The sequence below is a fragment of the Carica papaya genome, chromosome 4 (assembly GCF_054855325.1).
Source record: "Carica papaya isolate Zhongbai chromosome 4, ASM5485532v1, whole genome shotgun sequence".
In the NCBI taxonomy this organism is placed as follows: domain Eukaryota; kingdom Viridiplantae; phylum Streptophyta; class Magnoliopsida; order Brassicales; family Caricaceae; genus Carica; species Carica papaya.
In genome coordinates, this window is record NC_142312.1 from 3333887 (window position 1) to 3356883 (window position 22997).

At 34.5% G+C, this 22997-nt stretch overlaps 6 protein-coding genes across 11 annotated transcripts; 3 read left to right on the forward strand and 3 right to left on the reverse strand.

Moving 5' to 3' along the window:
- The first annotated feature begins 2218 nt into the window (after positions 1-2218).
- LOC110822300 (Peroxidase superfamily protein) lies at positions 2219-3734 on the forward strand. The gene is made up of 4 exons (XM_022052383.2): positions 2219-2548; positions 2627-2818; positions 2932-3097; positions 3182-3734. Exons 1-4 carry the CDS (start codon positions 2324-2326, stop codon positions 3592-3594), a joined length of 996 nt encoding a protein of 331 aa, XP_021908075.1. The 5' UTR covers positions 2219-2323; the 3' UTR covers positions 3595-3734.
- LOC110822299 (uncharacterized) lies at positions 3415-7264 on the reverse strand. 3 transcript variants are annotated; one of them, XM_022052382.2, is made up of 4 exons: positions 7073-7264; positions 5619-5897; positions 4309-5421; positions 3415-3953 (listed from the first exon to the last, which is right to left on the reverse strand). In XM_022052382.2, exons 1-4 carry the CDS (start codon positions 7169-7171, stop codon positions 3933-3935), a joined length of 1512 nt encoding a protein of 503 aa, XP_021908074.1. In that variant the 5' UTR covers positions 7172-7264; the 3' UTR covers positions 3415-3932. The 3 variants fall into 3 exon arrangements, with proteins under 3 accessions (XP_021908074.1, XP_021908073.1, XP_021908072.1); XM_022052381.2 differs by having other exon boundaries at positions 3415-3956; XM_022052380.2 differs by lacking the exon at positions 3415-3953 and having other exon boundaries at positions 4053-5421.
- Positions 7265-7430: 166 nt separating this feature from the next.
- LOC110822497 (Ribosomal protein L12 family protein) lies at positions 7431-9508 on the forward strand. The gene is made up of 2 exons (XM_022052629.2): positions 7431-8143; positions 9147-9508. Exon 1 carries the CDS (start codon positions 7564-7566, stop codon positions 8140-8142), a length of 579 nt encoding a protein of 192 aa, XP_021908321.1. The 5' UTR covers positions 7431-7563; the 3' UTR covers position 8143; positions 9147-9508.
- A 1174-nt stretch (positions 9509-10682) lies between these two features.
- FOLT1 (folate transporter 1) lies at positions 10683-16105 on the forward strand. Of its 3 annotated transcripts, none has more exons than XM_022052533.2 (11): positions 10683-10964; positions 11055-11131; positions 11746-11822; positions 12052-12145; positions 12592-12685; positions 13211-13284; positions 14431-14538; positions 14813-14884; positions 15019-15039; positions 15148-15215; positions 15722-16105. In XM_022052533.2, exons 1-11 carry the CDS (start codon positions 10856-10858, stop codon positions 15852-15854), a joined length of 927 nt encoding a protein of 308 aa, XP_021908225.1. In that variant the 5' UTR covers positions 10683-10855; the 3' UTR covers positions 15855-16105. The 3 variants fall into 3 exon arrangements, with proteins under 3 accessions (XP_021908225.1, XP_021908226.1, XP_021908227.1); XM_022052534.2 differs by having other exon boundaries at positions 10684-10964; positions 14434-14538; XM_022052535.2 differs by having other exon boundaries at positions 10901-10964; positions 12036-12145.
- Positions 16106-16163: 58 nt separating this feature from the next.
- Positions 16164-18134, reverse strand: LOC110822142 (alpha/beta-Hydrolases superfamily protein). Its single transcript, XM_022052155.2, has 4 exons — positions 17732-18134; positions 17442-17624; positions 16784-17022; positions 16164-16565 (listed from the first exon to the last, which is right to left on the reverse strand). Exons 1-4 carry the CDS (start codon positions 18014-18016, stop codon positions 16328-16330), a joined length of 945 nt encoding a protein of 314 aa, XP_021907847.1. The 5' UTR covers positions 18017-18134; the 3' UTR covers positions 16164-16327.
- Positions 18135-18803: 669 nt separating this feature from the next.
- LOC110822177 (putative ubiquitin-conjugating enzyme E2 16) lies at positions 18804-22201 on the reverse strand. 2 transcript variants are annotated; one of them, XR_015818282.1, is made up of 7 exons: positions 21988-22201; positions 21741-21844; positions 21255-21357; positions 21088-21151; positions 20839-20929; positions 19493-19581; positions 18804-19331 (listed from the first exon to the last, which is right to left on the reverse strand). XR_015818282.1 is itself a non-coding variant. In XM_022052195.2 (6 exons), exons 1-6 carry the CDS (start codon positions 22021-22023, stop codon positions 19236-19238), a joined length of 492 nt encoding a protein of 163 aa, XP_021907887.1. In that variant the 5' UTR covers positions 22024-22196; the 3' UTR covers positions 18804-19235. The 2 variants fall into 2 exon arrangements, 1 of the variants encoding a protein (XP_021907887.1); XM_022052195.2 differs by lacking the exon at positions 20839-20929 and having other exon boundaries at positions 21988-22196.
- Positions 22202-22997: the final 796 nt, after the last annotated feature.

Here is a 22997-nt window from a genome sequence, read left to right on the forward strand (position 1 = left end):
AAGAAAAGTGGGATCTAAGGAAGGGTAGATTTAAGATAACTGAAATTTCGAAAAAAAAGGAAACAACAAGCACAGAGTTGTGTTTGCTTGAATGTTGTGAAAATGTTATTTTGTGAGGAAAAATTAAAATTAAAATTAAAAAAAAAATATAATCTAATGTGTATTGAGAGATTAAATTTATGTTTTTTTTTTTTTTTTATCATATTGCCTAAACGTTCAAGGATCCAACCCCCTAAGAAAAATTATAAAAAATCAATTCTATTTCCAACATGTAAAATTAATGTATCGGTTTATAAATAGTTCGACTCAAATTCAAGTCAATCATTTTATTATATTTATATAAATATAATTTTATTTTATTAATTAAAACATATTTATTGATATATAATAATAAATCAAATTATATTTATCAATCTGAATAAATTGTGTTTATTAGTATAATGTATTTTATTTGTTTTTTTTTATAAATATACGTATGTTTATAATAATAAAATATAAAAAATATATATATATATATACATGAGCTGAATTTGGACGTGTTGTTGAATGTCAAATCTGAACCCGACCTCCTCTTTTCCAACCAAACAAAATATAATTCGACTCATATATGTACTTTAACAAAAGAAACCGTATTGAATTGAATTCTAACATATCAGAATTCAGACATAAAATTCCTTGTTACAGCAATTCAATAATAATTTAAATTATTAATCTCGCTGAATTAAACTTTATAAAATAGTCAATTTTAATTATAATATATTCATAAAATAAATAAATTTTAATTTGGTATTATTTAAATAAAATATATGACGTCAATACGGGAACCACTTAATTACTACGAAATTAAAATGACTACAAAAAATACAAAAGAAAGAATAGTATATTAGCTGTAGGCATAACTTTGATCGACGTCAAAATCAAATTGAGAGCTATAACAGTTTTATAATTATCTATACCAACACAATTTAACAAATCTCAGCCGTTAGTTTAAAAATCATTAGATGAAGTTTCAACCGTTAGATTTTACTTAAGCTATTTAATTTTGTGAGTTTATGAAATTTTCAAACACTTTTGCATGTGTGTGCGTATAATAAACTTTACGAAGCCGCAGACACTATGTTTGGAAGGAATTTTTTGTCAATAAAATTGATTCTTTTCAAATTTTTCAAGAGAGCAGGTGAATCTGCTCCTTCTGTCTTCATCTTCTTTTATTATTTTGGGTAAAATATAATTTATTTTCATGTGATTTTTTATTTAATTAAAATTCAAATTATCTAAATTTTTAACCATAAACATGTAGAAGATGAACATTAAAATAATTAGAAGATAATAATGTACAAAATTATTAATTTAAAACCAGAGGATAATTGTAATTTTCTCTTTAATTAAAATCTTAGCTGGTTGACCAGATCAATAATTGAGAATTTCTGCATATAAATTATTGGTTCAGTTAGTAACTCTTGTTGACGCCAATGTAATATCATAAATTATGTCTTTTCAAAAGGTTTTTCTTAGGGAAGTTGAAATGAATTTTCTTTTTCTTAATCACCATCAATATTTAAACAGGAGATTCTTTTAATTTAAGTATTCTTGAGTTTTTAGATTAACTTACTCAAACAGTTTTTTTTTTTTTTTTTTTTTAAATTTATATATTAATTAATTAAATGATATACATACATCAATTATAATATAACAAAATAGTTTATAATCGAAACTACACATGAAAGTACAAATTGACTAAGAACTCACAATCTATTATAAAAGAAGAACTGTATCAATCATTCAGTTAAGTAATGATTTGTTATACGATAAAATTAAATTTAATCTTTTAAGAACTCAAGCAAATTCTCCAAAGTGCAAAGAAAAAAAAGAATAATGATCACAAGCAAAGATTTTGCTTTTAAGCTTTCAAAGTACTGAACTGGATTAATATATTATGAGTAACTAGTAGAAGTAAATCCATTGAGGAAGGATGATCAAAGCTTAAGGAACTTGATTGTTGTTCCAAGTAATATGACAAGGTTTATTAGAGCTTACTACTGAAAATATGATGTTGAATAAGTCAGCTTAAGCATGCAATTGCTACCAACTCCAGCCTTGATTTTCTTCTCTTGCTGTAAATGCAAACTAGTTAGTTACCAACTCCATCTTTCTCTACTCCATTTTTTCTCCTTTTTCTTTTCTCTTTAGACCATTCAAGAAAGTCCCTTCTATAAATACCCCATAACCCCATCTTGCATCCCATCATATTCACCCGGATTTCAAAAGTTCTCTCTTCATATTTCTAACTGTTCTTGGATAGTCTTGAAAAGCAAAGAAGAAAATGGCTAAGTCTAAGAACTTTCTTCTACTCATTTCTCTTCTTGCATTTTTCCCACTTTGCTTCTCTAGTAAGACCATTGGGGGCTACCTTTATCCTCAGTTTTATGACCATTCATGCCCAAAAGCTCAGGAGATTGTCAAGTCCATAGTAGCCAAAGCTGTCGCGAAAGAAGCTCGCATGGCAGCTTCGTTACTCAGGCTACATTTCCATGACTGTTTTGTTAAGGTCCGGTTTCCTAATCCCTCGTGAGATATTTGTAGTTTACTTCTGCAGTTTCATTGAACCATGTTGTTAATCCTGCAGGGCTGTGATGCGTCGGTGTTGTTAGACGGTAGTGGCAGCATAATCACTGAGAAAATCTCAAACCCAAATCGGAATTCTGCTCGTGGATTTGAAGTTCTTGACGAGATCAAGGATGCTCTAGAGAAGGAGTGTCCTCATACTGTATCTTGTGCTGACATTTTGACTTTAGCTGCTAGACATTCTACAGTTCTTGTAAGTGTTGGATTTTCTTTTTGCAGTCTTGTAGGCATGATTTCTTGTTTTTGTCGATTAATGTAGGTCTTGTCTAAAGTTCCCATGGCTGATTATCTTTGTTGTGTCGGCAGACTGGTGGACCTAGCTGGGAAGTCCCATTAGGAAGAAGGGACTCGAGAGGTGCAAGCTTGAGTGGCTCCAACAATGATATTCCTGCTCCAAACAACACCTTTGAAACCATTCTAACCAAGTTCAAGCGTCAAGGACTTAACATTGTTGATCTTGTTGCTCTTTCTGGTAACTCAAATGAATTAAATTGATTTAAAGTGTGTCTGGAAACCTATTATACTTAAAGCCATGGCTAAAAATTTCTAAATTTAGGGAGTCACACAATCGGAAATGCTAGATGCACCAGCTTCAGGCAGAGGCTCTACAACCAAACAGGCAATGGAAGACCTGACTACACGATTGACCAATCATTTGCTGCTCAGTTGCGTCGGCGTTGCCCAAGATCCGGAGGTGACCAGAACCTGTTCTTCTTGGATTTCGTTAGCCCAACAAAGTTTGACAACAGCTACTTCAAGAACTTGCTGGCTTATAAGGGACTGTTGAACTCTGATCAAGTTCTGTTGACAAAGAACCAGCAAGCTATGGAGTTAGTGAAGCAATATGCTGAAAACCAGGAGCTTTTCTTCGTGCAATTTGCCAAGTCTATGATTAAGATGGGAAATATCTCTCCATTGACAGGCTCAAGAGGAGAGATCAGAAAGAACTGCAGGAAGATAAACTCTTAAGAAGGATTGTCTCTTACTAAAATCCCAATATGCAGTAATCTATGTGTTATGTCTCTGGTTTCCTGTTCTATTTCCTTATTGTCTTTCTCGTCTCCTTTCAAAAGGAAAATCCTATACTCCAACTTGTCAAACACTTTTCAGACCTTTGTTTTTAAATAATCTGAACATGCTTGATTTTTTCACATTAAATCTGATAGAACCTTTTTTAATCTATCACCAAAATCAACATTGTCAGATTATATGTTAATACGCGTTGCAGGATAGTAACATGAAATAATCTTGAAACTTAGAAAAGAATCTTGTCTTTGAGGCAGGATAGGAACTCAAGTTGATAAACTTTATTTCATATTCGTTTTTCCCTGCTGAACATAAAAGAAGAAAATGCTGTTAAAAGAGATTTAATTATTCTTCGACCTGACACTCCTAGGCATTGAAATATTTCAATTCGAAATGTTAGGTAAAACCCCAAAAGCTATTCATCGCATAATGATAAGGACAGAACACAAATTCTACACAGGATATCCAGTCTGAGGGCATAAACTGCACAAACTATCCAGAATACTTAACAAAAGCATTTCTTTAGTAACAAAAGGACAATCATTCCAGTTATATTAGAAAGTGAAATTAGTTGGGCATGTCGTTGTCTCTCCGACTTGCTGGTGAAAGAAGATATCAAAGTAGGTCATTCACTAGTGATTTGTGGAAGCATTTTACCTTAGCTATGGCCTCAGAGATTGTTCGTTCAATCTTTCTAGACTCTTCTTGTGTTGCATTCAGATGGTCCTCTATCAAGCAGATCTTCTCTTGAATTTTCAGTTTCACAGCTTGAAAATTTTCCAATCTTTTCTTACTCTCCTCAGCACAGTGACTATTCTTTGCCTTAGTCTCCTTCAAAGTGGAGGAATGCTTGAGAATCTGTTTGGCCTCAGATATCTTTTTTAACCTCTGTTGAAGCCACGCAACATCCAGACGTCCTCTCATAAGATCATCGACAAGATCAAGCATGTCTGTTATTTCAAGTTGTGTAAGTTCCTCGAGTTTTGAATTTTCTAGCATTTGAACAACGTCGCAGACCTTCTCCAGAAAATATGATCGAATTTCTACTCTCTCCATTAAGCAATTCACAGCAATATCTCCATACTTACCGAAAATTTTGTGAAGGATAGGTGCTGCTGTTTCCTTCACTCTATATCCATGAACTGTAACCAGAGAAGAATTAGAGCTCAGAACTTCTGCTTCATCTTGATTCGAATGATCATCATGCCACATGTTTGCCATCTCTGATAGGTTTAAACTAAGAGATGGACCTAGTTCTCTAATCTCTGAATCCAAATTGTTGGTATTTTCTTCTGACTGTTTCTGAACGAGAGTTGATTCTGCTATTGCGTCCTTCACAAGTATCTGATTGTTGGAAATTTGGCCAGCTAATACACCAGCAGTTTTTCCACCATTCTTGAGGTGTCCTTTCGGTATAGTGGGTTGGACACTTGATGAGGGTTGTTCAGAAGCTTCATTTCTCTTCTTACTGGAAACTAGCCTACCTACTAATAGAGCAGTTTGGCTACCATCCTTGAGATCCCCATTCAGTAATGTTGACACATTTGAAGGGTGTAATTCAGAAGATTGATTTCGTTCATGGAACTTCAAATGCGAGCTACTAAAAGGCCTTGTTGCAGGGACAATTCTGTTCTCCTCTGCCCATGGGGTGCTAGAACTCTCATAATGTTTGATCCTCTGCCTCTTTGTTCGTGATGAATATGTTTCTGAAACCTGATATCCTTGTCCACAAGGAGTTGATGGAGAGTTCATTGGGGTTGATCTGCATACCTGTAAAAGGAACTCCAAGGCAAGAACTAGTTGTAGCATATACACAAGTTTTCATTAATTTACGAGATACTAAAGGATATATAGAAAAATGGTAAATTAATTAAAAGTCCTTTTGTTGAAAATTGGAAGCTAATTACTTATATCTCCAAATAACCAGAGATATATATATATATATATATGTATAAAAGATTTTTTACCCATGACAAGGGACGAGCAGCTTCAGCTTTTATCTGTGCAGAAGAACCAATAGCTGAAAGAATCCTTGATTCTGGCATATGAGTTTGCTCTGAAGAAAAATTTCCAAGACCATGCATTTTGTGGATTGTTGGGATAGATATATTAGCAGAGTAAACTAGTTTTGTCTGACTATTCTTTTCTGATCCTCCAAACATCCTTGACTCGCTGGCAGTGGCACAAGTAAGATTGCTCGTGGTATGCGGAGTAAATGGAGAATTAGATGGTGCCTCAGAAACCACCTGCACAATCAACAGAGTTTCAAGACATGATACATGAAAAACTAATATAAAGCTCAGACTCTATATTATAAATTCAAATAATTGATGGAACAGATGGTAGGGAAAAAAAACTGCTCAAAACTTCTAGAAAATTGAATGTATGACAGTTAATGTTGCATGCTAAAGCAAAATAAAATAGGAAAAGGAACACAGTTTAAGCAAGGATTTTAATTAATTATTGAACTTCTATTAAGAATTTTATCAAAATGGTAACTTGTAAACTGACCCTAAAGATTGGTAATAGAGTCTTAAACTCTCTGTGTCAAAAGCTAAAACAGGACGGCCGAATAGATTCAACAAGTTTTTATGTTAACCTTATAGAGTTAACAGTCATCTTGGGTTTAACTTCATGTTTACTCTTGAAAGTAATGATTAAAGATCAAAGTAAAATACAGTGAAATTGAAGTATAAGCCTCCAAGCCATAATCATTTCCAACATTTAGATCAAAATAAGGAAGATCTTAATTGAAGAATAAAATATATTATAATCAATTAATAAATGTTACTTATTCATTCTTGGTCGTAGCATGCCTTGGAGACATATTAGAATTTTCCCTCTCAAACATATTTTTTCCTATTAGAAATAAGTGAAAAAGTATACTTGAGTTATTATTTAAAGACTATTATTATGATCTCATCTATTATTTATGTTCTACCAAGTGATCATAAAAACAATACATTCTCATCTTTTAACAGAAAAGGAACTATGAGTTCTACTACAATCTGAAGTAATAGAAACTGGTAATCAATTATCCCAAAGAAAAATTTAAGAGACACCCCCTGTGTTCTAACTAAATCCTTCAGACAAAGCGCATTTTAGGTCTTTTATCTTCTATGCAAACAAAAAAAACAAGGTAAAATACTTAGCACGCCTCACCCTAAAAATCTGTACTTTACCGTAAAAAGTGTGTAAGAAAAATAAAATCTCTCCTTTTCCTTCTACCCACCAAAGAAAAGAGACCAAAAGTCTCTGCTTTAAACTACAATGTAAAAACTGAGTAAAATAAATGAAACCCTGCTCAATAATAAGTCAAGTTAGGCAAAAGCTGTTGTTCTACAATCACTTTCTCAGGGTAACACAAATAAAAAATTTAAAGAATAAAAGAAATGATGAATGTATACAGAGAGAAGGTTACTTCTTTGTGGTGGGAGTTTATGGTGGCAATAAAGGTATTGTAGACCTTTGTTTGTGATCTGGTCACCCTCCGGCTGACTACTTTTTCTTTCCGATCCATCTTAAGTTTTCTTCTGGTTTTTCTTCCCCAGGCCTTAGTCTGTCTCTTTCAGTAAGTAGCCTGGTTTCCCTCTTTGCACAAGTTTCCAGACATGAAATTTGGGTTTGATATTATATTTGCTTTGTTAAATATTTTAACCATTTACGGAAGTAAATGTCCTTTTTACTTTTCCAATTTTCCCCATTTAGTGGGTTAAATGGGTCTGATGGAGTACTAGGTGGGTTTGTTGAAAGCTCGGATCTTGGCCCGGTTTGGCCCATTCTGCTCTCTCCGTAGGGTTTATGGTTCTATTTTCTTCTTCGAAGCCATGGATGCAGAGTCATTTGAAACCTCGCGAAAAGCTCCTATGACATCCACAGCAGCAACAATACAAAGCTCTTGACTGCACGACAATGAGGTTTTTACGATTCATTTCCTCACATTTATCACGGAGTTTTAATTCCAGTTATCGAAACCCTGGGTCGCCGGGAATTCCTAATCGGCTCGCGTCCGTCCAATCATCTCATTACACGTCATCTGCAGCGCAGGAATCAAGACCAGTTCCCTCGGAGAGAGTCTCCGCAATCGTCGATGAAATGACGGCGCTCACTTTGCTCGAAGCCATGGACCTCACGGAGATCCTGCGCCAGAAGCTGGACATCACGGAGATGCCGACGATGGCGGTGATGATGCCAGGGATGGGGTTCCCAGCGAAGAGCTCCGGAAAAGGGGCCGGCGGTGGTGGCCCCGGAAAGGGTGAAGAGAAGAAGGAGGAGAAGACGGTTTTCGATATCAAGCTCGAAGGGTTCGAAGCAGCGGCGAAGATTAAGGTGATAAAGGAAGTGAGAGGGTTTACTGATTTGGGACTGAAGGAGGCGAAGGATTTAGTAGAGAAGGCGCCAACTCTGTTGAAGAAAGGAGTCACCAAGGAGGAGGCAGAGAAAATTATCTCGAAGATGAAGGAGGTTGGCGCCAAGGTCTCCATGGAGTGAGGTAGTTCAAGTTCTACTTTTTCTGTCTGTGGGGTGTCGGCCCAGTTAGTTTTAATCTGCATATATACCCCGCCATTGATTTTCTTTATAGCTGTCCAAATGAATTTCACATCAAAGATGGTGAATTTTCTATTGCTCTGAGTCGCTTAAGCCTGTTTCAAGCGCTGGTTTTTGAATCATTTGAGAAGAACAGAAAGTGAGTAATGAACAGTTTGATCAACATACGTATTTGTTACTTCTTGATTGCGCTTAGTCTTGGTGTTAATTCAAGGATAATTTTGATAATTAGCATGCCTATTTAGCAGACTGTAAATCTGCAATTCATATAAATATAAGCAAACCTTCTATATTAGACTATAAATGAAGGGAAATCAATCTGGGTTTCTGCCTCAGAGCAATGCAATTTGTAGATGAAAGCATTTCTGTGATGTGGTGAGAAGGAAGTACTGGCTGGTGATGGAAAAAATATTGTATTTTTTAGAGTAGAGGAAATAGGAATTAGGGCTTCTGCAACGTTCTTGATGAATAATTCTCTACCCCATTGAATTGAAATTGTCTCTTATCATGTTCTTTCTGCCATCAGAAAGCAACGATCTCTTGTCTTTTATGATTCTTAGGCAGATTATTGTTGTGTTTCAACCCAAATCTTCCCAACTTCTTTTTATGGGTTGCAATATTATTTAGGATATGATTTAGAATACCATTCAAGCAATAAAAAAAAAGTTAGAAAGAAGATAATGTATGTTTTACTCATGGGGTGCAATACCGTCTGATACAAAAATGACTAGGACTTGTAACCAGATGCAACTTACTGCTTATATATGCTCTATAATTTATCATTCCTCCAACCCTCTTGTGTATGTATACATGCTTGTTCCAGTGAGCATCTTTGGTGCACAAAATGGAATTAGGGCGATAATGTATGTGATATCGTATTCCTTTACTGTTGCTCTGCATTTTCGAGATATAGTATCATTTGGCTTTTGTTTCTGAGACTTTCTCAGACAGGAAAATGAAAAAGAAGTAGAAAGTTCCAAGCTTCAATTAAATGGCTGATGAGATCCAACAGTAGCCGATATTAGTATCATGTGGATCTACCTGCAAGTCCTGGAGATCAATGTAGTTTTCCCTTCATAATGCAGAACATTCTTTGATAAAACTGATTTGCTTACATATTTGAGATAAAAGCTCACTTTTTTGTTTCTTAATGGATTATGTCTTTAATTTCTTGATGGCTGCAACGAGCATCGTACACATGTTGTAGAACTAAATTTCAATGGATTCATTTTATAAAGAATCCTATAAATTGTACCTTTAACAACTCAGAAGACTTGATTCCCAATGTCACAAAATTCTTTTGTACTCACCGAATGTGAAGTTCCAAGATGCTGCCTTTAAGGCTTGTAAGGAATGATTGATGATTAACTTGAATTCATTCTTCTCCAATATAAACTGTATAATGTATTCAAAGCACTTGTCTCTGGATTTATTTTCTTATGTATGGTAATGGTCTTTCTAGTGGGTGATTTGCTAATCTTAGCTCCATCCACTTCGACTAGGATGAATATAAATCTGTAATTAACAAAATATGAGATTGATGAAGATCGAAAATTATGAACACAAAATAGGTATATGAAGGATATAGTTTACAACTTATAATTGATACGATAATAAACATTTATATTATATTTGTATAAATTTTAATGATAGTTAATTAATGTATGATAATAACAATGACAATTGTTAGATAACAATGACAAAGAATGAGAGTGATAAAAATTTTTTATATTTGAATAATTGTATATTAATAACATATTTTTATTTGAATGATATGATAATATGGTTATATTTTTAGTTAAATTATTAATTTATTTTTAATTATTATATGTAATAGTAAATAAAATATAAAAAATATGTAATGAAAAAAATAAATAAATTAGTTTCTAATAAAATTATATTTGTATTTAAATAAATAATTATTACATATAATTAAATTAAAATTTTATATTTAATAAAATAAATAATAATTTATGAAAATAAAAATGAAATTAAATAAATTATATAGGAATATAAGAGTAAAAAAAAAATAACATGTCGGTAACATACCATCGATTCAATGATTTTAAAATTCATCCCAAATTTATCGATCAAATACCGTTTGCTACAATTGAAAATATAAATATATATATATAATTTTTTCGTACCCGTAAAATTTCATACATTAAAATTTTATCATTTATCACGATCCAAACAGGATGCTAGAATACATAACTAAATTCTGAAATTTAACATCTTCCTTCTATTATATATCAATCTAATATTTTACTAATTTTTTAATTAGTAAATAAAAAAATGTTCATCTTCATCTGTTTTTGATCTGGTTTAATTTGGTTCGATCTAGTTCTGACCAATTTTTTCACCATGGCACCATCCAATTCCTAATGGAGGCGCGGTATGGGCCTTGAGCCCTGAAGATGGGCCTTTAACTTCCCCTAGCAAAGGTGTCGTCCAAGGCTTTCCCTTTCGGCCGCCGCTATTTCTTGTTCCATGGAACTTTCATACCTTCAAATAAATTAATCAGTTTTTTGCCACCATTGTCTTGCAGAGCTGCATCGTTACGCTACTGTTTTTCATTTTTTTCAACAAATGAGAAATCATTTCTCCTCGCTCCTTCCTCCTCAAAATCACTGCAAATTCAGCTCATCAACTCTAAATGTCGCAGTCGCATTGGCAATGGGAAAACGCCGCAGCAGGTGCCGTCGCGGGTTTCGCCACCGTCGCCGCCATGCACCCTCTCGATGTCGTCCGTACCAGATTTCAAGGTATACAAACACACTCACCTATCTGTGTGTTTGTACTTTTCAAAGTTTCTCTGTCGTTCTTTTGCTTATTTGATTTAGTCAGTTGAGCAGTTCATGATGGTAGAGCTTCGAATCTTCCAACTTATAAGAACACTGTCCACGCTGTTCTAACCATTGCTCGTTTCGAGGTAAGTTTTTCCAGAACTTCAACTGTCAGTCTCAGCAACTGATTATTCTTTTAATTTATGAAACCTTTCTGTTAGTAGCGTATGTGCCTGACGCTTTTGCGGCATTCAACGTTTTGCCGATCCCATATGTTTTTTTTTATTTTTGGAGGAACTGATCCTACATAAGTTTAAATATCTTTTCTTCTTTTTTCTTTTCCTTCTTGAGATCGAATTATCTTCTCCATAGGCTAATAGGTTTTGGAATTGAGAACAGCAGTATTGATAGTTTAGGCTTCAAACTGTAAAATGGTGGAACTTTGGGGATCGAGGGTTTAACGGCTAAAAAATTGGAAGTAGATTCATTTCATAATCAATTTTAATTGATCGGAAATGGCTAAAGGTGGACGTTGTGATTGAAAAAGGAACATGCTAATTTTCAGGCTGAGAAGCTTTGTTTTCTTTTGAAAGATAAAACTTCTCTCCTTTCAATATTTCACCTGAGTTGTTATCCATGGTACATGTAATAGACTAAGATATCATTAGATCTCTTTTCTAGGGAAAAAAAAGAGGCTGAAAAGAATTGCTGATTGCTAGATTTCTGTTTTTAAAGAAAGCTTTCCATTTCCTTCCTGCAGGGCCTGAGAGGACTTTATGCAGGCTTCTATCCTGCAGTTCTTGGTTCTACTGTTTCATGGGGTTTATACTTCTTCTTGTGAGTAGCAATCTAAGAATTCTGCAAATTTAGTTATATGCTGCCATGTTTGTCATCCATTTGATTTACTTATGTCAATATCAGATGCCTTTTCCTTTTCTTTTTTCAAAAACTATTCTTTTCATCATAATGCTGTTTTTCTTCATCACCTTTCAGTTTGGTTTGCTTGTTCTTTGACAGCTTATGTTAATTTGTTAACCAAAATTATTGAAGCATATTTGACATGCAGTTATGGTAGAGCAAAGCAAAGGTATGCCAGAGGCAGAGATGATAAGCTGAGTGCTGGTCTTCATCTTGCTTCTGCAGCAGAAGCTGGAGGTTTGGTGTGTACCATCATTTTTATGCCTGTAACATGGCTGGTATTTTTTTGGTTGCGACATTTACATAACAGATATCAAATTACCTATAAAGTAACGTAGAGGTTTAAACTTCCAAGACTATTGGATCATAGGAAAAGATTAGTGATGATAACTAAGTAAACAAAGATAGTGCTGTTGTAACAACAAAACAGAATGTAAAATGTTCGGCAACTCTCCAGATTGTGCATTGTCATTGCCTGAATATCACGGGCGTTGTCTGGAAATTCTGTCAAACTGTCACTGCCATGTCTTTGCCTGACAATGAATAATTGGCAGTTATGCTATGTGTTGGTCGAGTTTAATCTTGATTCTTGGGACAGTAACAGTAGTAATCCTGATTCCCTATTGCCTTTTTGGGATGTAAGTTTATGTTTTAATCTCACTATTACTTGCAACCTTGTTGAATTCAGGTTTGTTTGTGCACGAATCCTATTTGGCTTGTGAAGACTAGGTTGCAGCTTCAGAATCCTCTTCACCAAACTCGACAGTACTCTGGGTTTTATGGTCTGCTATTCATCTTTTTACTAACTTGCTAATAATATGACCTGAGATTAAGACCTTTAAGATGGTTTTTTTTTTGGCAGTCATATTGACTTTTGACACTAATTTTTAGCAATCAAATTATGTTCACTTGCTGATCTAGGAAAAGATGACGCTCTAATTTTTTAGGCAGTCTCTTCTTTATTTGAATGGTTTTCTTGATATTTGAATTTGGTGATGGTGTAGTCACTTTAAGTAGGTTGCTTGTCGGGAGCTGTTGCCTTTTCACATTATTTGCCTGTCAAGAGCTACTGAATTTACACTTGTCATGGTGAAACATTTTTCACTTTTTGTTCTTCAGAGGCACATGAAATAAGGATATGATTTTCAGCATTTCAACTTGGAATTAGAATAATTCAATCTCGTTTTTCAAGTTTTTCCTTACTTTTTTGCATTCTTACCAAATAACCATTTGTTTTGGTGCTTAATTTTAACACTAAAATTTTAACTGTTTTTTTTGCAATCTGTTTCACATGCCATCAACATTAGATGCCTTAAGAACCATAATGAGAGAGGAAGGATGGAGGGCCCTCTATAGGGGGATTGTCCCCAGTCTTCTGCTGGTAAGTCTTTTTACATATTTATGGGTCACGCAGCAACGAGAGTTATTGATTTCTGCTTACTTTTTCTTAATTTCTCTGGTTGCTTCTAAGATGTATTTCTCAATTGTTCTCCGCTGCATGAAAATAGATTTTTATTAAATGAAAACCTATTCTTCTTCTATTCTCTTGAATCATTGTGTAGTGGGGTTTTGCCATGTAAGCTCATTGTTTAGTTTGATTCTTTTTCCATCTATCTTTTGTTCTTTGTGAAATAGACATTTTTACTTTGTTATAACTTCAGTCTTTGACATAAGATGTCATGGCATAGTTAATTCACAAGGGTAGTATGCTGTTGGAGTTCTGCCTATGCCAATTGTTTAGTTAGAGCTCTAATTTTTCTTTTGCCGACGTAGTTTGGAGAGCTTTGGGATCTAGCTCTCATGCTTGCATAATGTGTTTTTGTGTGTAGCCATGTCCATGAAAGAATTCAGAGTGTTGGTGATGCAGAATGGATTTTGCCTAGATAGATTAGAAGTTATATAAAATCATTATACTGTTTAGGAGTCTATTATTATAATTTTGGTAACTTTAGGATTTTATTCCTTTTTGTATTTAGATTTCCTATTTGTTTTAATATTTCTTATTTATATAAGAACTAATGCTCTTAACCTGTTTAATATTAGTATTCATATTTTATTAAAAGTTGAAATTCCTAATTTAGTTTTGGTATTCCCTAATCTAGTATAGGAAAAACTTATTTAACACTACAAATATGATTTGCAACATCTTGAGAAGACACATTCAAGTTAAATAGTATTTATAGAACTTTCTCAATTTCCTAGTTGTGTTATGTAATCAAACCCTTATTAAGACTTGGTAGATAAGATGTGTAAGAAATCCTAGGTGTGATGTTTAGGTTTCTTATTCCAAAATCTTTAATTGCACAAAATCAACCTTATTTATCCTACATTAGTTGGTTGACATAACCATGAAATATGGACGGACAAGTTGTGCTGTATTGGTGGGTCATATTGAATGACTGCAGGCATAATTTTTTTTTTGGTGAAATAAATTTGTAGCCAGGATGAAAATCCCTAACTGGAAAAATTTGTGTCAATGTTTCGAGACAGTTTCAGGACACATACCTAATAATTTTTGTTACTTCAGCAGGTTTCTCATGGTGCTATTCAGTTCACAGCATATGAGGAACTTCGTACAGTTTTTGTTGGTTTGAAAGAAATGAAAAGAAATTCTGGGGATCAACACGATTTATTGGTAAGTACTTACAGTATACAGTGAACTAAATGAGTGACTAAGATAGTACATTTTAAAAGTGGCCTCCTCTCGAGCACTTGGAAGTTGGAAGATGTGATGCTACAAATGGTGCTAACCATTAGTCTACTGCTGTTTATACTTGTCTTCTCTTTACATTTCTCTGAGAGGCCTTGCTAGATATCATCTGCTTCTCTCTCAGTACCTGTTTTGTGATATGATCTGTCTAAGATGAGATGATGGTGAAAGATTTCTGATACTTTAGCATTTTGTACAGACTTCAATTGATTATGCGATACTTGGCGGTTCTTCTAAAGTTGCTGCCATTCTTTTTACATATCCAGTTCAGGCATGTGTCTCGTTTATCAAGTCATTTTGGCTGGTTCTAGTAAAAGTGGGTCTTATGTAATGTCATTTTATCTGTTAGCTGATAATTGCATCTTATCTGCTTTTCTTTTTTCTTTTCTTCTCTTCTTTCTCCAGGTTATACGAGCACGATTGCAGGTATAGATGCTCTATTACTTTTAGCCTTAATTGAAAATTTAGCTACAGAATGCAGTTGTCTTCTTATTAACAACTAGAATTGGCTGATACATCCTTTTTCCTCCTCAGCAACGACCCAATAAGAATGGAACTCCAAGGTATATGGATAGCTGGCATGTTATTAAGGAAACTGCAAGGTGAGAATTTTTTAGCCCCCATGTTGCTACTTCATTTATGCTTTGGCATTTCAGATACCCTGCAATTTAAGTTAAGTGAGCATGTTGTGGTCATCACAAACAGGATTTGCAGAATTGTTAAATAGGTTACGGCTCATATAGTATTCCATTTCCCTTAATAGTTTGATAGAAAGCTCATTCCATGGATTTGATTGGTCATTTTAAAGTGTGATCAAATTATTATAAAATAGAGTACTCCACTGTATACTCAATCTTATAAGATATTTCTTTATGATTTTGATGTACAAAGAAATTGACAGGCGCTTCAGTAAATACTATATATTTGGCCTTCTAATAATACATGAGTTGCAAACAAATTGCTAAAACCGAATGCAAGAATCTTGCTAGTAATCTTGAGTATTTGATTAGTTATAATCTGGATTTAGTACAAATTTCTTTTTCCTCTTTTCGAGTGGCTTTGTGTTATCTTCTTTTCTTACATTCATTTTATATTGGGAGGCTTGCAGGTTTGAGGGTCTTAGAGGGTTTTACAAGGGAGTCACTCCCAGCCTCTTGAAAAATGTTCCTGCTGCCTCAATAACATTTATCGTGTATGAGAATGTCCTGAACTTGCTAAGAATGACAAGAAGGAAGGATTAAGTTCTCTCTCTCTCTCTCTCTATCTCTCTCCTTTTTCTTTTCTCCTTTGGATTTTTGCCCTTAGAAATAAGATGAGGTTAGAATAGAAAGATAAAGTTTTTGCATGGAACAAATTGATTAATTAATTAATTATTAAGAGATTTTCACTTCAAATGGTGAAATTTATTGGGAAAGGATTCCAAATACTGATAATTTTGTAGTAAATACATTTATTAAATTTGATTATATGTTGTAATTATTTTTATATGTTACTATCAGTTTTGAATATTATACTGATTGACTAGTAATGATTAATAACTAAGAAGATAATGCATTATAATCTTAAGAAAATATATTTAAAAACTATAAAGATCTCAGTACTTTTAGGAATTAAATTTTGTCCCAAATCAAAAATAAAGATACAAAGGTTGGACTCAAGCCAAACCAAACATAATATGAGACTTTGAATGACATGGAAAGAGTACTCTCTCCTTCTAAGGAATTTTGTTGAGGAATGAGAGAATTTCATGGGAGACTTGTTGAGGTTTCTCTTGTTGGATAAAATGGTGTCCGTCTAGAAAAACCACTTCCAGTTCGGGCACAAGGTTCTTCAATACATCCCCTGTGGTATATCTTCTTGTAGCTTCAATGTTTATGTCTTTGTCACCAAGTATTAGCTTTGCTGGAACTGAAATTTTTGACCCTTGCCATGGTGCAAGAAGTTCCCAATTCCTGTAATACATGTAAAAATATAGAGACAACAAACATAAAACAACAGAAAAATACCCTCGAGGCCGAGCATATACGTGAATAATCACTTGATATCTCTAAGATTGAGCACATACAAGAACAGATAGATGCATTTATGAGGCAAGAAAAAAGAGGGACGATCTCATTGGTTAAAAACTAAAGAGAAATTTTTAGAAAAAGAAATTAAAATTTAAACTTACAAATCGAAGGCTCGATAGTAATTGAGAGGACCAGTAAATCCAGATTCCTTAAACTTATCAGTATAAAACTGGATTTCTTCCTCTTTGATCCAAGATGGTAAAGATGGCATCTCCAAGTAATCAATGATCTCCATGCCCGGCGGAGCTATCAGAAGATCTGTCTTGTTTATCAGCAAGAACTTCTTCAGCACTGTCAAACAATCATACTTTGCAAATGCCTTCTCTGCTCTTCCCGCTTCCTGCTCAAACACACCAACTTCAAATTAAATACCAAGAAATATTACATTTTCACATATGACCAAGCAAGCGAGATATCACATTGTAATTCTATGGTCTTCCTCTTCCTTTTTCTTTTTGTATGTAATTGTACCAGTATAGCTGATATATTTGTTACTTTTAGAATGTCTGACAATTTTTAATGGGTAACTGATTTTTTTCTTATAGTGATTAAAAAGTTGGTTCTTAGAAGATAATTGTAGTCCATCTAACTTTTAGATAAGAATAAATGAAGGTTAAATAAAATTGGAATTCATCATTTATTTTCGTACTTCGTTTTCCTGGTTAAATTGGTCACATTGCGCAACAATATACACGCATATATATATATATATATATATATACACACACACGTATAGACTCACAAGCGAGGGAGATGTACCTGAAACTGACAGATATAGAAGCCATCTCCATAAGCTTGTCTGAAATTTTCGACAAATTTAACATCTGGGTTTCTCTCAAAGTATGGAACAGACAATGAGATGACTCCCTTCACTCTGTCAGGCCTGAACAAGCTTAGATGCCAACCCACAATTGCTCCCCAGTCATGTCCAACCACAAAAGCCTACGACACACATCAGAATATATACCCAGATTTATATATATATATATACATATGTATGTGGGTATCTATATACTGTTGTGTATATAAGGAAAGATTTAGAGAAGGACCTTCTGTTGGCCAAAATGGTCAAGCAGGCCGATAAGGTCACCAACAAGGTGAAGCGAAGTATAAGAGCTGGGACAGAGTGGAGCATCCGAGTCGCCATAGCCTCTCATATCAGGAGCAACGACATGGTAGCCATGGTTAGCTAAGAAGCTGATCTGATGGCGCCATGAATACCAGAGCTCCGGGAAACCATGGAGCAATAAAACGAGCTGAGGTCCTGTCCCTTGCTCTGCTACGTGTATGTAGATCCCGTTGGTCTTGATTCTTCGGTGAGTTAACTCGGCCATTGTGTCTCTTGGCCTTGATAGCTTCAACTCCAGGACAGTGATGATAAGAAGATACAATGTATCGGACAAATGGATGAAGACAAAAAGTTTGCAATGCGAAAGTCAAGGATGGAAAGTTAGATGTCCGGCCAGGTGGCAAAATTTCACACGGATGGCTTGTGGAGGGGGTTGAAGATTTACACAATATTCATTTTTTATTTTGACTAGGAAGTGAATTATTCGTTTGCTATATTATTTTTTTTTTTTTTATAGTTCTACATTTCTATATGTACACATATATAATTGTATATGTGGTAGATCAAAACTGGGACGAGGCGACCACGACTAGTTTCTATTTAATATTTCTAGTTGTAATAGTTTTTATTTTTTTCATTTATAGAAGTTAGAAAAGGGTAATAAAGAAAGAAAAAAAAAAAAATTCCTCGTTATACAAAAACAAAAGAGAAAAGAAAAATGCAAATGGGTTTCCATGCATGATATTGTTTTTCAATTTTTATTTTTTAAAATTGAATTGAGAAAATTGAAATGAAAATAATATGATGAAATTTAATTTCTTTTAAAAGAAAAAAGAATATTGGATGTTTTTTTTTTTGTAGACAAGGCTAGCCTGGCTCCTGCGACACATGCATTATTGAGCATGGGCAACTCCGTAGTCCAGTCAATATGTAATGCCCCACTTTACCCAAATATATGTATATATATATATATATAGATATATATTATGCGGTCCCAACCCCAACCCGAGAGAGGAAAAAAAAAAAAAAAGAAAAAGGCAAGACAGAAGAGGTCCTCTAAAATTTCTGGACCCTACCCCCAGATCAAATTTAAGTTCCAGCCAGCACATGGAACAACCTTTCTTTCCCCAATAGTACAGTACTGTTTCTGAATTGACACTCAGCTAACAATCAAAATCAGAACTCAAAATGTTTGTAAAAAACAACACTGGAAAAATAGAGATTCAGAGACTTCATTCTCTGTGCTTACAGTGCGGCGGAGACAGTCTCATTTGGGATAAACCACAAAAGACCAATTGAATTTTGTTTCTTACAGAAAATCTCTCTTCCTTCACGATTAACAGTTCTTACCATCTGAGTTACCAAGCATTCTCCACACACGAATTTCAGAATGCTTTTTCTTGTTCTTGTTTCCATTCCCTCTAAAATATCACGCTGTCTAATCTAATTATTTGAACTAATGACGACATGAGGTGCTTGGGTTATTAAACTTTGTCGTCATGGAACCACCAACGGGTCTCCTTAGGAGATCTTCCATTTCTACAGTTCCTCACATAACGGTCATTGTCTTCAGGGCGTTTCTGCAAGTAAGATCAGATGCAACAGATTATGCCTGAGGTTACAGAAAGGTTCAGGTTCTCTCTCCTCTTATTTACGATCTTATGATCAATATTTATCCAAAGGCACATTAGAGGTGCAACAATTAATAATCAACATAATAGAGTTAGTTGTGGACCCAAACCTTGGCACTTGAGCTTGATAGCATGGAGAGAATGCTGATGCAGATAGAACTAACAGTCATTGCCGGAGACCATGAATCATACAAGATATCTAGATGGGATAAGGGGCATATTAGATGTAAATCTGGACGCAAGATATATAATTGAAGTCTTATACTACAACAACCAAAGGCATATAAAGTGCATAACAGAAAAATATATAAGTCGTGTAACCTCAGTTGCATAAATAAATAAATTAAATAGCTTCCAAAGGTAAGCTAGATAGGTTAAAAGTCATAACACCATAACAAGAACTCCAGATGATGGAAATCAGAAGCTGGCAGTCTTTCTTTTTTACTTCTGTGTATACTTGTGCTCTTTCTTTTTCACTTTTCTGTATATTTATGCATACATGCACATATATTTGCCATTCTCGAAACAAAAGATAAATAACATAATTTCCTAGGTTAACCTTTTGAAAAGTAAGTTAGAAGACAATAAAACACAGGCTTAGTAATTCAATGCTCATTTTCTGAAGTCTTCTCATTCTACTATCTCACTGAACTAAAATTTTGTCGTTATTCAGTAAGCTCATTAAATTGGAACCGATACTAACCTGTAGTTACATGTCTTCAACCCATTGCACCAAACCATACCAAACATTCACAAATAACCATTTAAAGTACAAAAACAAACATTTTTCTAATAGTTCTTAGCCAAAAGGCACTATAGCCATTAAACCTTCCAGGCAAAGATATTCTTCAAACTTCCGGGATATTAAAATATTTCAGCCCTAAATTTCACTAGGAATAAAAAAAATTGAAATCTTCCTATGACCATTTAATAGAACAATTCAACACAACCAAGTTTTCAGAAACAGTTGCAAATTTAATGCACCATTGCTGTAAGCCTTGTAATCTCAATGGAAACTTAACAACCTTCAATTAATATCCTGTGTCTTATCCAATTAATAACTAGTTCAGTTCTCACCTTATTTAACGGTTAGAGAACTGCTAATATGGTAAGTAGTTCTGATGATGATAACAGGGACAAGTATTTTCTGGACTTGGTAATAAGTTCATGGTGAAAATGTTTGCATAGTTTGCACTTCAGAAAAAGTGAAAAGAATCAACTCAACTGGCCTTCATTTCAAGCCTCAAAAATATTATCAGAAACAAAGAAAAGCATTTTTCTGACAGGCAATAGAGTCTCAGATATCGAATTGCTAGTTAACAACTCCATGATCTGTATAGTTGCCAATTCGAAAGGATGAAATTTCATCCAGTAAGAAAAGACAATATGTGGTATATTGCTTAATAAAAAGAGGACAAGAGGAGAAAAATCTGAAAGAAAGACAGCAACTGCTGACCTCACATTAAAGAGAAAAATCTGAGGTAACAACGGTAATGGGGAAATACTGGAGGCCAAGGCCATCACTTTCAAAAACGAGTGAATAGAATCTAGCAACCACAATAATATTATGATGTATTTAGTTATCAGATATCTCATACCAATTTTTCAAGCAAAGTAGGTATGCTAATTCGGCCATGCTCAAATATGCTAATTGTAAGTACATAAAAAATTAGATAATACAGGATGAAACATAAAATGTGGTTACCTAAACAAATATGACCATTGCTATAGATATGAGGATGCAGTGGAGCTGGATGAAGAAATATAACCTGTTTCCCCCACCAAAAATTGTCAGAAATCATATATCAGTATGCAAATCTTAAAAGGAAGATTAGAAAGATAATTATAGTCTCTGATGATTTTATAGCAAACCTGTGGGGCTTCCATAGGATAATGCTCAGGAAAATCAACTTGAAGTTGGTAGGTTTCATTAGCATACAGTGTTCCTGCAGCTCCATTTACTTCAATAATCCACCTTCCATCAACGCAGTATAAATTAACCAAAACAATTGATGCGAAAAGACTTAAACATCTAAGTGAGATTCCGATCAAAATAAACGCATTCGAAACAAAAAAAGCAACGATGAAAAAAAGGAGAGTATCAGTTTCCTAAATCTAAACCAAAGCATAACAAGGAGCTGTCTCAACTCAATTCGCCAGTTCCACCGCTTAGTAAAGACAACAAAAAAGGGGGGAAAAAAAAAACAACTGCTGGTCAAGAAATCCAAGTCGTAAGCAGAAGATCCGAAATCTTCACAGTTTTCTCGTTTCTGTCAGTCTTCTCAATGTAAGGCCGATAATCAAGAAAACAAAAGAAAATCCCTAAACAGAGAGAACGAAAGCGAGAAGAAGAGGTACCGCTGGAGATTATCGGTAACTTTTTGTTTGAAGCCAGCGGGAGGGTTGACTTGCCACTCAAGGAGCTCTTTCTGGAGTCGATTGCAAGCGATCTTACTCAGTGCCTGAAAAACCACCCAATTTAAATACTCTTAAAACACAGAATCCATCAACGTGGAGAAACTGAAATAACAGAGGCGTATGTTACGCAAAGAACACCACAGAGAGGCAGGTCTATATAACGCAGGGAAACGAACTGAGAGCATACCTTGCGAGTAGAGGCGGAGGCGGAAGGGCTGGTCATGCTTTCGCTACAAACAATCAGAAAATGAAGAAGAAAATTTGAGAGAGAGGGGGACGGAAGGAGGGAGAGAGTAAAAGGAGGAGGTTGACGAAGGAGACAGAGAGAAGCAACGACGGTTTATGAGGAGATGACTACTTTGTGTTCCCCACCATATCCTTTTTTACTGTGCAATATTATTTAGTCAGCATTATTTATGGGGATCTCATCCTCGTCAATTGTCTAACCGATTTTTCGTGCTGACAAGGTCACTGTTCGATGTCCACTCAAGACGTTCAACGACGCCGTTTTATATCTCCTCCCTCTTTTAAATTTATATTTCCAATATATATATATATATTTCTTCCAAGAGTTTTTTCTATGTAAGAGGGGAAATGGTTGTCTCTTTGTCCTCCAGTTAAGTACTATAATTAAACATGAATAACAAACAATAAATATACAATTTAAATTACGTATATTAGGACATTTTTTTTCAAAATGTTTCCATTTAAAATTCGAAATCACTTGTTATCTATGAAGAAATCATCCTTTTCTCCTGCTCTCAATTATTTTAAAAAAATTCTTTGATGTTGCCATGATTGACCTGTCATTAACATTTTGAGCTCAAATTTTCCACAACATTAAGCTCGGACAAGCGAAAAACATAAACATGCAAAATTGCAGACAAGAGTAACACTGGGCAGATGCATTGTTGAGCATGGAGAGGTCCAGATTACCCAGTTTGGGCCAAAGAAAGTCATGGCCGGACTAACGGCCACCCCTTAAAGATACGCAGTTTGGGTCCCATCGCCCTGCTGCTTCGCCAGGCACAAATTATATATGACACCCTTTTTTTTTTTTTTTTTTTTCTCAATAATACAAGAATTACAAGGACCAAACCAAATAAAAAAAGAGTAACTCACTGATTCGCTGATCCTCAGAGCTTCCAATCAAAACCAGAATGTCTTTAGAAGTTTTGTATGAAAAAACGGAAAAAA

What these genes read in the sequence shown, in the direction of transcription:
- LOC110822300 (XM_022052383.2), top strand. Translation starts at nt 2,324, where the DNA reads ATGGCTAAGTCTAAGAACTTTCTTCTACTCATTTCTCTTCTTGCATTT. An exon ending in TCCATGACTGTTTTGTTAAG is followed by an intron (nt 2,549 to 2,626) that starts GTCCGGTTTCCT and finishes TTAATCCTGCAG; the next exon opens with GGCTGTGATGCGTCGGTGTT. An exon ending in CTAGACATTCTACAGTTCTT is followed by an intron (nt 2,819 to 2,931) that starts GTAAGTGTTGGA and finishes TTGTGTCGGCAG; the next exon opens with ACTGGTGGACCTAGCTGGGA.
- LOC110822299 (XM_022052380.2), bottom strand. Translation starts at nt 7,171, where the DNA reads ATGGATCGGAAAGAAAAAGTAGTCAGCCGGAGGGTGACCAGATCACAA. An exon ending in TAAACTCCCACCACAAAGAA is followed by an intron (nt 5,898 to 7,072) that starts GTAACCTTCTCT and finishes TTGATTGTGCAG; the next exon opens with GTGGTTTCTGAGGCACCATC. An exon ending in CTGCTCGTCCCTTGTCATGG is followed by an intron (nt 5,422 to 5,618) that starts GTAAAAAATCTT and finishes TTCCTTTTACAG; the next exon opens with GTATGCAGATCAACCCCAAT.
- LOC110822497 (XM_022052629.2), top strand. Translation starts at nt 7,564, where the DNA reads ATGAGGTTTTTACGATTCATTTCCTCACATTTATCACGGAGTTTTAAT.
- FOLT1 (XM_022052533.2), top strand. Translation starts at nt 10,856, where the DNA reads ATGTCGCAGTCGCATTGGCAATGGGAAAACGCCGCAGCAGGTGCCGTC. An exon ending in CAGCAGAAGCTGGAGGTTTG is followed by an intron (nt 12,146 to 12,591) that starts GTGTGTACCATC and finishes TGTTGAATTCAG; the next exon opens with GTTTGTTTGTGCACGAATCC. An exon ending in GGGATCAACACGATTTATTG is followed by an intron (nt 14,539 to 14,812) that starts GTAAGTACTTAC and finishes CATTTTGTACAG; the next exon opens with ACTTCAATTGATTATGCGAT.
- LOC110822142 (XM_022052155.2), bottom strand. Translation starts at nt 18,016, where the DNA reads ATGGCCGAGTTAACTCACCGAAGAATCAAGACCAACGGGATCTACATA. An exon ending in ACCATTTTGGCCAACAGAAG is followed by an intron (nt 17,625 to 17,731) that starts GTCCTTCTCTAA and finishes TGTGTGTCGTAG; the next exon opens with GCTTTTGTGGTTGGACATGA. An exon ending in TCTATATCTGTCAGTTTCAG is followed by an intron (nt 17,023 to 17,441) that starts GTACATCTCCCT and finishes GTGTTTGAGCAG; the next exon opens with GAAGCGGGAAGAGCAGAGAA.
- LOC110822177 (XM_022052195.2), bottom strand. Translation starts at nt 22,023, where the DNA reads ATGACCAGCCCTTCCGCCTCCGCCTCTACTCGCAAG. An exon ending in GTTACCGATAATCTCCAGCG is followed by an intron (nt 21,358 to 21,740) that starts GTACCTCTTCTT and finishes CGTTGATGGAAG; the next exon opens with GTGGATTATTGAAGTAAATG. An exon ending in ATCCTATGGAAGCCCCACAG is followed by an intron (nt 21,152 to 21,254) that starts GTTTGCTATAAA and finishes TGGGGGAAACAG; the next exon opens with GTTATATTTCTTCATCCAGC.